The sequence below is a fragment of the Eucyclogobius newberryi genome, unplaced genomic scaffold (genome assembly GCF_026437365.1).
Source record: "Eucyclogobius newberryi isolate DKJ021-1_F unplaced genomic scaffold, fEucNew1.0.hap1 SCAF_18, whole genome shotgun sequence".
NCBI lineage: Eukaryota > Metazoa > Chordata > Actinopteri > Gobiiformes > Gobiidae > Eucyclogobius > Eucyclogobius newberryi.
The window spans coordinates 22,308,801-22,323,209 of record NW_027315812.1 but is presented as its reverse complement, the minus strand read 5'-3'; the positions used below and the strand labels follow the sequence as shown (position 1 = coordinate 22,323,209).

At 40.6% G+C, this 14,409-nt stretch overlaps 1 protein-coding gene across 1 annotated transcript in view; it reads right to left on the bottom strand.

The window, feature by feature from the left end:
* The window catches only part of myo3a (myosin IIIA), a 47,929-nt gene that overhangs the window by 10,014 nt on the left and 23,506 nt on the right, over positions 1 to 14,409 (bottom strand). Inside the window, exons 8-28 of the mRNA XM_072451092.1 lie at positions 13,099 to 13,164; positions 12,296 to 12,451; positions 11,189 to 11,285; positions 10,678 to 10,794; positions 10,443 to 10,547; positions 9,911 to 9,994; positions 9,361 to 9,563; positions 8,503 to 8,601; positions 8,257 to 8,371; positions 7,227 to 7,353; positions 6,201 to 6,411; positions 5,531 to 5,678; positions 4,180 to 4,333; positions 3,526 to 3,614; positions 3,312 to 3,441; positions 2,957 to 3,039; positions 1,209 to 1,283; positions 917 to 1,122; positions 732 to 843; positions 178 to 340; positions 14 to 100 (exon numbers count right to left, since the gene is read on the bottom strand). Coding sequence (XP_072307193.1) covers positions 14 to 100; positions 178 to 340; positions 732 to 843; positions 917 to 1,122; positions 1,209 to 1,283; positions 2,957 to 3,039; positions 3,312 to 3,441; positions 3,526 to 3,614; positions 4,180 to 4,333; positions 5,531 to 5,678; positions 6,201 to 6,411; positions 7,227 to 7,353; positions 8,257 to 8,371; positions 8,503 to 8,601; positions 9,361 to 9,563; positions 9,911 to 9,994; positions 10,443 to 10,547; positions 10,678 to 10,794; positions 11,189 to 11,285; positions 12,296 to 12,451; positions 13,099 to 13,164 — 2,627 coding nt within the window. The remainder of the gene's footprint in view (positions 1 to 13; positions 101 to 177; positions 341 to 731; positions 844 to 916; positions 1,123 to 1,208; positions 1,284 to 2,956; positions 3,040 to 3,311; positions 3,442 to 3,525; positions 3,615 to 4,179; positions 4,334 to 5,530; positions 5,679 to 6,200; positions 6,412 to 7,226; positions 7,354 to 8,256; positions 8,372 to 8,502; positions 8,602 to 9,360; positions 9,564 to 9,910; positions 9,995 to 10,442; positions 10,548 to 10,677; positions 10,795 to 11,188; positions 11,286 to 12,295; positions 12,452 to 13,098; positions 13,165 to 14,409) is intronic.

Sequence of the window (14,409 nt, the reverse complement as noted above, 5' to 3'; positions counted from 1 at the left end):
TTATTGTTCTCACCAGCTTGAAACTGGGTGATGAATGCCTCTGACTTGGCTTTGCTTTTATCATCAACCACTTTCTTTCGGACTTGATGACCTCTGTAAGCTGCACCCATGAAAATAAAACATATTGTAGTAAAGCATGATTGTTTCAGGGGATGTTCGTAATGGCGTGGCACTGACCTGACTGAATGAGCAGAGCGCTGTGTTCCCGCTCTTTTAACATTTTCCGGTAGCGTTTGGCGATCAACCAGCTGCGTACACATGCCTGGAGCAGGACAATGCGCTGCGTCGTCTGCTGCACTATCAAGTTCAGCTGCTCCACGTGGTAATACTTTAGGAACACCTGGGAAAAATAGAAAAATCGCTGAATATTTAGTGTGTTTTTTTTTGTATGTGTTTGGTGAAACAGCTGTCAACCTAAGAAGTATATTCTATGTGACTGGCTGCCTTCACAGTATGAGCTGCAAATGTGGCTCTTGTGCAAGTGTGAAGACAAGTCTCTCCAACGTCAGGTGAAAAATTTGAAGCAAAAACACGGAAAATTGGCAGTGGATGAACAAATAATTTAGTTTTGATTGAAAAGATTTAGAGCAGCGACTTATTGCAGTTAAAAAGCTGCAATACAAAAATAATAAAGACCACTTTGCTCATACTTCAATACATAATTTTGGGGCTAATTCCAGGTAATATGAAATCATTTCTAATTCGTATTCTGTACTGACTGTTGCCGTTACCTTTGTTTTTCCCATGGCCCAGTTCTCCAGCTTGACTTTCTCCAAAATGGCTGAGCATGATTCTGGCGTTGCAGGCGGCTCCTCATTGGCATTGAAAGCCAAAATCAAATACCTATAAATTAAAAAAAACATCAATATTGAGACACATTTTTGTCAGCTTCATATGTATAAACTGTTTGACTGACCTGTTGATAAAATTGTCAAACAGGATGCGGTGGGAATAGCCTTGGCGCCTGATTTTGGCCGTCTCCAGGATCCCTGTGTACCGGAGCTGGAGGATCACCTTCTCCCTGTCGAAGTTGCTGGCCTGCCGGTCGATATTGGGTTTGATGCAGCGCACAAAATGAGGCTGTCCCGCCACCATCTTAGACAGCAGGTCCATTAGGGAGTACTAGGAGTCATAGAGAATGGATCAGAAAACACCGTAACTGTAAATTAAATACTGCTTCTTATTTGGTGAATAAATGGAAGTGTTACTCTGAAGTAGGACGCCACAGTTTGCGTTCTCATGTTGGTGGTTTCCCGTGGGTGGTAAGGCGTGTCTCTGTCAGACTGCAGTAGATGAAAAGCAAAATATAATATAACTTCTGTTTAAAGATTCAATATGCAGATTGGAAAATAAATGAATAACACAAAAACAGGAAATTAGTTTGGATTAAATATTTCGCTGAATTAACCTAGTCCACTACATTGTTTATTTGTATTTATCCAAGTCGATCATTTACAACGATGATCCGGTCAAGAGGCAGCAGCACAAAGAGCAGAGCAACAATTCAAGTTAACATACAGAGGGTTAGATAGACAGAAAAAATCAGTTCTCCAAACCATTTCTTCTAAAATCAACGGATTGTTTTTAGAAGACCACAGTCACCGTTTGCATGCGTAATATGTCATCACATGGCACATCAAGCAAGCTTTTTTTGTCAGGGCTGGCCTCTAATTCCCGAGTCGGATACTGTAAAGAGATACGTAATCATATAAACACTATGAAAATGGTACTTTGTTTGCCACAATAACCGATTATTGAGGTGTAGTGCTCCCTCTAGTGGACAGGTAAACTCCAAACCTAAATCCTCTACTTTGATAACCCTAAGTGTCACAGCAGAGCATGGACACGAGCAGCTTGTAAAGAATACACCGGGGAACAGTACACATAAAGTAGACACGAGCACCAGACTGTTTTTGTACAATCTAAACGCTCTGTGCTCCCTCTTAGGAACCTTTGATGAGCTTTTTCTAAAATATGCAGATGAATGGAAATAGATTCGGGGCGCATCAAACAGTTCATTTGAATGAAGCTACTGTCAATTGCTTTTAGGTTACAATAATGCCCGGAGACTACATTTAGCAGAGTTGTAATCCAGTGCTGTCACAGTTTAAACTAATTTGCTCTTACACAGAACGTAATTAAGTCACCAAGTTGGCCACTGGTAATAAGAAAATTTACTTTTTTATGGCCTTAGAAAACTGTGTAGGAAACAGAGACCTAATACTGACAACCAACCCATGCTTGAATAATGAGTCTCAAACTATTCTGCTGCTACTGGTGATGCTAAACCTCCTGTATCACCACAAAACATATAGAGCTATGAAATATTGGCCCATTGCAAATGCCAGAGGTTTCCAAAAGAGAATAATCCAAAACTAGTCTAGCAAGTAAACACGTCCAAGGCAAGTAAACAAGTACAGGGCAAGTTTACTGGAAAGACCCTTCGCTTTTATCTAGCTCCCGTCCCCTTGGAGCAGTTTACATTCTAGCTTCTCAGACCAGTGTTCTTTAGATTGATAATGGTTTGTGGATGGCAGCCAAAATGCCTTTATTTTAAAAAAACATTGCCAGGTATTTCATTTTAAACCTAGGAAGTATGTTTTTTGAAATGTTTATTCTACACCACACAAAGCCATAGACTAGAGGAAGACTATTATTAAGCATGTACTTTCTAAATATGTGTTTATCCGATGAACGGGACTTCACAGGTACTAGTACTAAATGAAATAGAGTTTACCTCCATAAAAGAACAAGACCTGTACAAAGAAATCACTCCCATCTTTGAATGCAGAAAAAGAGGAGAGAAAGAGAATTGTGTATTAAAGTCACCAGGAACAGGAGGTCAGATTTAAGTAAGAAATTAAATAAAAAGGAAATTGAGGAGGGGGAGTTAATCCGAATAACTTTTCATATAAATGTACAGAGATAAGTTAATTTGGGTCAGTGGTGTGAGTACCTTGGTGAGGTTGGCAGTGCGTGTCGTGCCTCCCGGGCTGCGCAGTGTGTTTTTGCCTTTGCCCTTTGTGTGGGCAAGGTTACCTGGGAAATAAACACAGGGACAAACAGTTAGCAAAGTGGGCACACACTGGCATCCAACTTATAAAATGTTAGAAGTGCTGTAATGAAAAAGTCAATAATATGATTCTGGTGTTCTGGCCATCAGGACATCCTCCTGAGACTCTTAGTGCCATAATTATGTGATTACAAGCTTTGCTACGTGTCTGGCAGCTGAAAGAGTAAAGGACTCAAAGGTTAACAATTGTCTGCTGTAAAACTAAAGCTTGTGGCAAACAAAGCGCTGCAGTTCAGACCTGTTATGGTGAGTGGATGAGTGACAAGTTTGCAGATAAGCTCATTCTCCGAGGACCTCAGTAACAGGATGATGTCGGCTGGCAGCGTGTCTCTGTTCTTTGCCAAAAAGCCGGCTGCGTTGTAAATTACCTAATGGATTTGATAAAAGGTAGAGTGAACTACTTGTTAAATGTTTGCTGTCTGAAGTACTGGCTGTAAAAAGCATTTCATTACCTTTCCTGCATAGTGAGTAATACCAAAACCGAGGTCGACTCTCATTGGTCTCCAGAAACTTTTAGCCTTGAGGTTGCATTCAAATTTTTCTGCGTAAACACAAACAATTGTTAAAGTTGTACTATGTAACTTTTCTGGTAGAAGATCCGGCTGCTTATCTCCACTAGGCTAAGTTACAGGTCAGATCTGTTGAATGGGACACTACACCCCATACTCACAGTAAGAATGCATGTTTTCCAAGGCAATAAAAACATCATTTTGTAATAAATAAATAAATAAATACAAGCTTGGATATGGTTAATGCCATACTGGGGGACATTGCAAGCAAAGCAACAACACCTTCATGGAGACAAGCAGTTGGCACAGCCCCTACTTCAACAATTACATAGTGCCCCTTTTAATTATATACAGCAATATAACAGTATTGTGTGTTTTACATCCTTATGAACGGTTTTGGAAGATTCTTTACACCAGTATAATTAAAACAAGAGAATGTAATAGTAACAATTAAACAGATTTATTGACCTACTACCGGGTTAGGAGTAGTACACAGACAAATAAGTGCTCTGCCCTGCTGTTGTATCCTTCGAATGCTAAAGATATACAGTGTGTGGGCGGCGACGTCTTGTTCCTGCATTAGCTGAAGGCACTGACCTACAAGAGTCTGGTCAGTGGCCTGTGGAAAACGGCTCTCTTCGTCCAGGAGAGAGAGCATGCCCATCGGCTTTTCCAGGAACAGATCAAGCAGCGGCCGGTTGTCCTCATATTCGATCATGCGGGCGTCCACTTCCTCCTTTAGGTACTCATCCTGTAGCCAAACATCAGACACAGTCAGTGCACATCCTTTTTTAATTTACTTTTTATCATTTATAAGTCTAGTGAATTATTTGTTTATGTTTTGTAGGGCAGAACATCCAGAGCATCCATGTAGTTCAACAGAATTCAATCATATTTCTCTGTTAATAAACGGTAAAGGGTATTATTTGAACTTTCATTCTAGCAAATTATTATTTTACAAGCAAACGTGTTACACACTTTGAGATTTGAGTCTGCAATTTGCTTTTCATCCTGATTTGTAAGCAGTTAATCAAGTCTATAGGCATTTCAACAGCCAATCAGTTGAATTATGACAATATGTGCATGGAATCGGATTAATTACAAGGCTTTTTCCATTTATGGCGGAGCCTAGTTTGGAGCCTTGATGCAAAAATCCCATCCTATTAAGATAAGAGATGCGAGTATGAGTCAGCTATGTTGCTCAGTGGCTGCTTCTATTTTGAGCCTGGAAAGGGACAAAACGGGAACAAACAACATCAAATCAGAGTGGGAAATCTAGCATGAAATTCACAGTGTGAGCGGAACGAGCGGCGCACTAGGAAACCTACGGGAGGCGAAAGAGATAAAAACAATACGGTAGTCTTCAAACATATGTGTGGAAATAGATGGTGGTATGTCGAAGAGAGAATATGTGAAATGGAGTTCGTGAGTGTTTATGTGCTGACGAATTAAGTGGATTATTCCAGGTTGATATTCACATTGTACAATTTATGCGATTCCCATATGGCGAGTCCATAAAGTGCTGTACAGGGCGATGTATTTCCAGGCTGGGCGCCAACAATACCCCAGAGTGAGTTTAAAGCTAACTGTTTCCCACTCCTAATTGACCCTCATTGGCGGGTGATTTATTGTCCCCCTCTATGGGTGAGACCAAATCATTTAACATTAGCAAACCATTCTGCGGAGCCCCCCCAAGGCAAAAACACACCCACAAGAGCATATAAAGGCCCCGGATCGCCCAAACTCATTCCGCCCTGTAAATAAAGACAGCAGCATATTTTACCCTTGCCGTCTTCTTTAAAGCGCCCAGTGACAAACGACGACAGGCTGCAGCCATTTACATAGAAATGAGTTAGTACCAAGGTGAAAAATGCAGACAAAGTTCCTCCCAGGATGTTGTTGGAGTTCTAAGGGCAGTATTTATGGCCTGAGCGGGGCAAGACTTTACCTGCTCCCAAGCAAAGATGTGCTGGTTGAAGTAGAACTGGATCTGTTCGTTGGCAATGTTGATGCACAGCTGCTCAAAGGAGTTCTTTTTGAAGTTCTCGAAACCAAAAATGTCCAAAATGCCGATGTTTAGGCTTTTGTCATCCTCTCTAAACACGGTAGGAGAAAAAAAGTTGATGAAATATAAACTACTGCACTTCTTAAAAATAAAACCAGTTCACAATATGTCATAATTCCTAAACTAAAAACAATATTAGTAAGACTGAACTCAAACTAGGGTATTTTCCATTTAACGTAGTCCTTTTTTGATCTCTTCATTTTAGTGCTGTATATGTTTCAATCTAAAAATGTATTTCAGTTAAATAAACACTGACACATTTTTTTCCACAAAATCGTTTCATACCATAATAATAATAGGATCACTTCATTCACTCAAAAATGTTCTTGTACCAACATATCCAGAAAATCATAACCTTAAGAAAGGTTAACAACTGTTTAATAAAAATAAAAAAGTCCACTATTTGAAGGCCATATTAGTTAGAACGTTGCATTCGCTCTCATGTACTCCCTCCCTGTACGATTGAAACATATGATTTGAGTGTCAAACATATAATTATTATAATTTATTGCATTAAAGCAGAGTTCCAGTTGCGTGCTGATTGGCTGCTCACCCCTGCTGGCTGTCCGGCCGCAGCAGAGAGTTGATGCGGTTCACGATCCAGCTGAAGAGCCGTCCGTACAGAGCTTTACTCATGGCGTCCCTCACCACCGTGGCCTTCTCCACCGTGTTGGTCCTCACAATGGTCTCTCCCCGAGCCACGACGCAGTGAGTGGTGAGGGCCTCCTGGAGCTCGTCAGAGCAAATGCACAGCAGAGAAGAAACTACGAAGAAACAATTGGACAAAGTAATGATAAGATAGCCACAACTCCAAGTAAGGCTAAAACCTGATTTTCAAAGCGTGAAAGACGACGTAGGTTTATTACTCTGTTTAACTTAGCTCTCACAAACCCTTTGGCACATTGCTAGTGTTTACATGCATGACTGTTTGGCCACTAGCACAGCCTTAGAACAGCTTTTTCAGATGATAAAATGGAGCAGGGTGGACCACCTATGGACAGCCAATCAGCTTTCATCCTAAAAATCCCAAAATCCCAAAATCCTAGCAAGCTTACAGCAGATCAAAAGTTTTAAAGTAAATGTAAATGAAGACAGAGTGCCGCAGTCAGATTTTTGGCAGTTCTGCTTTTACACTTTTTGGGGGGCAAACAAAATGAGTACATATAGCATTTGCAGGTTTAAGGTTAAAACAAAAAATCTGCATTTGACCCGCTTTGTGTGCTGCTGAGACAGACCAGCTCCAGCTCTTTAGCCTGAATCTTGGTCCCAATGCTTTTAGGTAGAAAAACATGAATAATGATTGTGACAATGATTGATAAGAATAAGATTTATGGCTACAGTGAAAGAGATGTTGAGGCAAACGATCTCCTACATGACAAATCCTGTGGAGAACAAACAGGTAACAAACAGTAAATGTAAATAAATACAAAGCTATCTTGTCAACATTGCACATTACATACACACTGTACATATCAATCATTTTCAATTCATTCTATTGGTTTGAAGTTATAAAAGAGCCGCAGAAGGGAGGGGTCATGTTTGGTTTTACGTCATCACTACGTCAGCAGCAGCCTCTCACCGTTCTCCAGCGCAGGGATGTTGGAAATGGTGCTTTTGTCCGTCTGGTGCTCCGAGGCTACAGCAGAAAACTCAATATCCCCAGAGTTGAGGATGGCGGCGAGGATGCTGTAAACACTGCCCAGCTCCTGCCGAGAGAATAACAAGGAGCAGCGCGTGGAGAGCTTAATGGGCTGAGACAGTTTGTACTCAATGATTTCCTTTAGCTACAAAAGTCTTCACTGTGGGTTGGCCTCGGGCTCTACCTCTAAATCAGAATAATGTGCACACCGTTGTTAATGTCATTTCCATTCAACACGCAATATTATAATCCTCAATCATTCTGTATTGAGAATTGCAGTTTATGTACGGTAAAGTTAACAAGAAATGGAACAATATCAGGCTCTTTGCTCAGTTTCGAATGAGCGTGGTGCGCAGCGTGTTGCCGGACTGGTGTATGCAAGTTTTCTTTCACAATGGACACTTAAATTGCATACATAGAAAAGAAAACAATTATGCTGGGAGAGATTTTTTGCACCACAATATGACAAATACTGGAGCTTGTGCCGTGCCAAGTGATTACAAGATAAGTGCTATTGACGTGCAGATCCCAGAGGCAATCACTTGTTTGGGCCTCATTAGTTTCCATAATACCGACTGCGGCTGGTAATACTGCGGCTCCGTGCTCCATCCCAAAGTCACACAGTGTGCCCAAGGAGCGGCCCCCAGTCTGAAGTATACTTGGTGTAAAAATGCTGATTAGAATGAAAAGTATGTCTGTGTGCAATTGTATAATCATGTAGTATGGACATAAATCTTGTTGTGCAACCCTGAGGAACCAAAAAAAGCATACATTCTCATTTTTTGAATGATGCACACGGCTTCATGGACCGTTAACCACGTGTCTGAGGACTTGTTCCTTCGATGTTGAGTTTGTGTTGTTGAAAAGGACAAAAAATCATACTGTTTCAATGCGAGCGCGCACATTATACATTGATGAAAAAGAAATGAAATCAACAAAATCAATAGTGATAGTCCTGTGTGCGAATTACCTCGAGGGTGAATCCAATGACTTTGAAACACTGCTCCACTGCATCGAACTGCTCCTTGTACGAGGTGTTACTCATGATGTCAGGCCCTAATTTAATGTGCTCATTAAACAGGTACCTGCAGAGGCCAAACACAAGAAAAACAACGAGATTAGCCCTGAAATCGTTGGAAAGTGTGAAAGAGTGTTTTTCAGCTGCGGAGGAGCAAAATAACAGGTTTGGAGAGGGGCTAAAGCATGTCAAACGTACTTAGGTGTTTTGTTGTCAGAGAGCTTGTAGTGGGCGAGTTTCTTTCTGTCAGCCAGGCCAGCATAAATGTAGTAGAAGATGTGGAAGTTTCTCTCACCACTACAAAGAAGAAGGAATTACAACAAGACCATATAATAACGGTAAAAGTCATGCCTTGAATCAAAAAGCTGACTTTGTTCTTACACATTGCCAGTCCAATGTTACCAAGATTTAGGCTCGTACTTGTAATTTACTCATGCTACTCCTGTTCTTTGTATACAGTATTAGCATTTTAATACCAATTTATGTTGGCTTTGAGTGCTGTGGTCTTCCTAACTAAAGAGAATCTAAAATGAAAGTAATCCAGCTCGACAGATTCATTTGGTTCAATTTTCTCCACAAACTGTCCATTAAAACCAGAGAAAAGTCTCTGCTCTGGGCTTGAAGCCACAATCCTGTCGGACCCAGTGTCTGTTTGAATGAAAACCCAACGTCCACCTTTGATGTTCTGCTAAGAACACTTGTGAGCGCCACAGTCTTTGATCAAACAGGAAATAAGCTAGTCCCTGCACTTGACCTGGTTCAGTCCCCAGACACACGATAAGAAGAAAAGATAGATTGACTGGTGCAGGCTGGAGGCAAATGCCAGCGCTTTTCAGATGGAAAGGCAGAGGTTAGGAGAAGAAAGGCAGGCTATTACGCACTGATCCCTAAAAGGCGGGATGAGAAATAACCTGCTTTGCAACATCCTCTCCAAAAAAAGACCACAGACTTGATTAAAATATCTGAGCGTGTAACTGTCAAATGAAGGTCAGTGTTGTATTAAGGTGCCAGGGTCAGGACAAAACACAAAAGACCACAAGATGAAAGTGTGTTTACGTGGCTTGGTGGGTGACGCGGGACTTTTCCAGCAGGTATTCAGACATCTGAGCCCCCGCCACGGTGCCGCCGGTGGTGAACTTCATCTCTAAGTATTTGCCAAAGCGGCTGGAGTTGTCATTGATGGCGGTGCAGGCGTTTCCAAAAGCCTCCACCAGATTGTTGACCAGCAGAATCTTCTCCTGCAGCGTCTGGTTGTTCGCCTGAAACAACAGAACTCCACATGACTGACAGTTCCCTTTCTATGTGTGTAAAGGGGATTGGAAGTCTGCTGCATGACAATTACTTAGCTGTGGATCAAAAAGTGTTAAAGTGTGCAATGCAAGATGTTTTGAAAAATGTATTTATTCATGGTTATTGGTAATTGTGATTGACACAGGCTGGAGGTTCAAACTACCTTGTTCCGACACCACATAATGGTTTAGCTGACACATCAAACTCACTGAATTTGCAATCAGAGCAGAGACTGTCGCTATAATTGTGTTTTTCCCCCAAATGATCACAGCAAATGTATTAATATTCTTGGATACGTAACTGTTAATGAACTTACATTTCCAAGAGATGTGAGCTGCTGCACAAGGAGATGAGCACTTTCAGTTTTCCCTGCTCCACTTTCACCACTTATCACGACACACTACAAAAAACACAATATATTAGGCCTTAAAATAATAATTACGCTGCATTGTTAGATTATTGTTGCAAAATCTACATTCTTCTGTTGCATCTCTTTGAGTATTTTTTTTAATATATTGTGGTCAGACTGCTGGTTTAAATTTACTTTTTAACTGATTTTACTGATTTACTGGTTTAAATAAACTTCTATTAAGAGTGTTTTTTAAACTTCCTATAATCTGTTATTTGTCCTTTTCCTCTGTATCTACCTGCGTTGTATCAATGAAATTTCCCCATGTGTGGACAATAAAGAATTATCTTATGGCTACACAATTGTTATACTATTTCTAAGGACTAAAGGAGGACAAAACGTGGATTTAATCAGCTCAGTAAAGCAACTGAAGGAGCCCATGCTACAGTTTGAGAACCAATGTCCAAATATTTACACTTTACCTGAGAAAAAACTGTACCTGATCTGCATTAAACGTCACCATGGACTGAAAGGCGGCGTCTGCCACTGCAAATATGTGCGGAGGATTGGCTTTGCGCTTCACTCCTATGTACATCGCAGAATGCTGAAGAGACAGGACAACCATTATCCGACTACGGTACGATGACAAACAGCGTGGATCAAATATACGATCCCGTGTCGGACCGAAATCCATAAACTCATCATTGAGATGTATTACAGCGTCGTTTACAGACCTCAGGAGCGTAAATGTCCATCGGATGAAATGGATTGACTGCAATGAGAATGTCCCCCACGTAGGTGTAGATCTGGTCCCTCTCATAGCGGTTTTGGAGGTGGTCCGTGACGGTGTTCTGAACATGGGGGAGACTGCCTCATTAAAATCACTATGTGCATGTATTGTGTCCTGCCTGAAGATGTGGTATCAGTTTTATCTTCACGTGATTGATTTGGTCCCCGAGCTAAGGCAGGTGCATCAACAACAGCATAGATCTTTGTTTTGAGGAATGGTCGTATTTATCCGCTGGAGAGTTTTTGTATCAGTCAATCTATTCTAGCACACACGATGATGGATTTTGTTATTGTGGACAACATAGCTGATCACTAAAATAGACATCGATAAGCATGTGATGTATCTCAATGATTTCTCAAATATTTTATTGAAATACGCACAAAATACACATGTGGCTTTGAGTAGATGCAGGTTTTTTAATACACTATACACATTTTATCTGACTGTACTCGTACCTCGTCTAATACTTCGAGAGTGGCGAGGTCCTCCACCTCGTCTGCGTCGCTCTGGTTCTTCATGTGGCTGCCCTTTTTGGTGTGGATGCGTTCATGCCTAGAATCGAGATTATGAACAAACCAAGTCTTATTCGGAGCAGTGAACCATACGTTATTATATTATGTAAATGGAGTAATTCTGTAAGTCATTTAGATTCAAAACCATTCTCCTAGAGACTATGCACTTACTCTTGCTTACTGTTATTTGCTGCTAAGACTGGATATAATGATTAGGTTTTAGTTAAATGATAGGTTTGAAAATATAATTCACAACATGATTGTAGTTTGTGTTTTTGAAGGACTGGTCTCTCAATGGGCTTTGCGATATACTGTAATGATCATATTTATTATTCATTTTTTACAACCAGCTATTAACCTCTATAACCAACTATTATTACAACCAAATATATGAAGAGTTCATTTTAATTATGTTTGAATCTACTTTTAATACAAGAAAAAAGACACTCATCTTCTCTCTCATAAATAGATACTTCTATATACAGGATGACATGTGAACATTTCAAGGTCGGATGCAGAGGTTTCAAGGCTTGAAGCATACATACATATATATATATTTACTGAATCTATGTATATTTAACTTTGTGACATTTACAGCGTATCAATCACTGCAGCCGGTATAGCAAATGGTGAAATTATGAATGGTGATCTACAACATGATGTTTAGAAAATTGGACACCAGAAAAAGCAGCATGGTTGATGCATGTAAACAGTAATAATTCCCGTGTATATAACAAGTCCTTTGACCATACTAAAAAGCCTATTATCTTGAAGTGTATGTCTTTCTATCCTACTGGGAGTCCATGGTGCCATTTGTTACCTGTCAGTTCTGCCTCTGTCTGTCTTTCCATGATGGCTTTAGTGACAGAAAGAGGATACATATTTGAACACACACCCGGGCTTCATATGTTCTGCCTATGTGAAGACTTGTGGGAGGGTAATTGTCTCTGGGTTTTAAGCTGCGTGCTATAGGATTATACTGGCAGGGATAGAGAGTTCTTCTGGTGACTCATGGCGAATACTGCGGGAAAATAACAGTGCAACTTGTACCGTGTTTTTTCGATGGTTCCTATTTGCTGGTTGAGGTCAACGAGTTCGATGAGTTGGTTTTGTAGGAGTTTCTCTTTGCTTTTGACCTGTTTGATGAAGGGATGCTGCAGCAGGTCAATGACATTGGGTCTCAGCTCAAAGTCCTTGATAAGACATCTGTGAAGAAGAACGTTGCAGTAACATAAAGAAGAACATATCACAAAAATCACAACACTGTAAAAGGAGTGGAAACTTAGAGCTTTTAAACATATCTATCTCGCTTTTATTTCACTACGGGTGTATTCGCCTCTCCATAGATCTGACTTGTATATCTGCTTGTCTCCATAGCTAGTGAAATCCCCCATTTGTCCAGGAATAGTCTATTTTAGGTGTCATAGTCATTTGGAGACTGTTTTAAAAATTAGATTAGATAAAAAATTTGATAAATTAGACTTTTCGACTCCCGCGTGAATGTAATTTCCAATCTAAAGGTACTGGTCTGAGGAGTTAGAATATATACAGCCCAGAGCTAGATTAGTCCTACCCTATCACTCATTCTCTTACTGTTTACCTGCTTGGATTGTTCTAACCTCTGGCTTCTACCTCACAGCTGTTACAGAAATAGCACTTGACTGGCTGTATTTGTAATTTGACAAATGTTAGAGCAGAGTGTTGTAAACAGGGGGTAGATTGGACTGAAATCTCTCTATTTTAACTACCTTTGAAACTTTTTTGACCTTACTACATATTATACAATGGCAGCCCTTAGTTCAAATCCCCACATGCTTGTTTACGCACACATTTGCCAGCTGGACCACACTCACTTGCAGATGAAGTCATTAAAGTCGTTTGACCACAGCTCAGGCTGGTGCAGAGTAGGTGCCGGGTTTCTGTTGGAAAAAAGCAATCAAAAAGATAAATGGAAAGATAAGATGAGATGGGGTTTACTGGAGGATGGGAAGGAGGGGCTTTGAACAAAAGCCTCACACTAGAAAGTGACTGAAGTCTAACGCTAAGCAATTTATCTTCCTCGAGGCTGCAAGAAAATGCCTTTCTCTACCTGTGTTTCTACAGTAGATGGTGTTGATATGACTGTAAATATGTGATGAGCCCAAATTGCTTCCTATTTAGACAAACATTGTTATCAGGTCAGGTTTAACAACGCCTCGCAGATGTGAAGCTAATTTGCAGTAATTCCCTTTTCCACTTTAAGTACCTTATTTACAAGATATTTCGGGTAACTGCGGGCTAATGTACCGGCGGCTCAAACTGCGATAAGCTGCAGTAATGAGAGTATATACGTCTTCTGTTTATCACACAACGGCCCACAGACAGCGACCGCGCCTGGCATTTATTAAGAGTCTGTTGGGCTAATGCACTGACCATTAGGGTTTGTCTCATTCACAAGACAAACTGGATCCAAAAAAGTGGTGATTCACATGTGAAGGAGTGAAGCTGCTCTCTAAGTATGATGTAGCTGCCCTGAAGTGGAGATGGCATCAGCGGCCTATAGAAAGTACTTCGGTATGGAATTACAATGGTGAGAGTTAGGTATGAAGACTTTGGGCCACTTATCATGTAGTAATATAAAATAAAATGATAAAATGTCCTATTATTTTATCTACTATTTTATATATTAGTTTAAATAGGGCTAAAATTATAGTTGCTTGAGAATACAAGACAATGATGTAGTTCATACAATTTGAAAGCTGAAAAGATTAGAATGAGTCTGATTGTTTGGGATATAATGTCTTGGTCAAACACAGAGTTTTGATAACATGGTTAAAATGGCTAAAGAAATTGGGATAATATGATCATTTTTAAAATATCAAAACATTTGAGTAAGAAAATAGATATAGATAGATAGATATAATAGGAAGTCACAGTCATAACGAGTCAAATAATCATTCCGCCGCACTTTGTCCCAACATAAATGAGAAAAGACAGGGTGTGGCTGAGTCCATGCCCTGGGTGGATCTTTTTGGAGGCTGTGCAGTGAGCGCAGGAGCAGTGTGAGGAGACGGCCTGCAGCCCTGACCACAGCAGTCACATGAGATTGTGAGGAGGCTGCTGATGGGTACCGCTGTGGCGTGACCCCTGAAGCAAGCACAGGACCTCTGCTGCAGTGACAGACG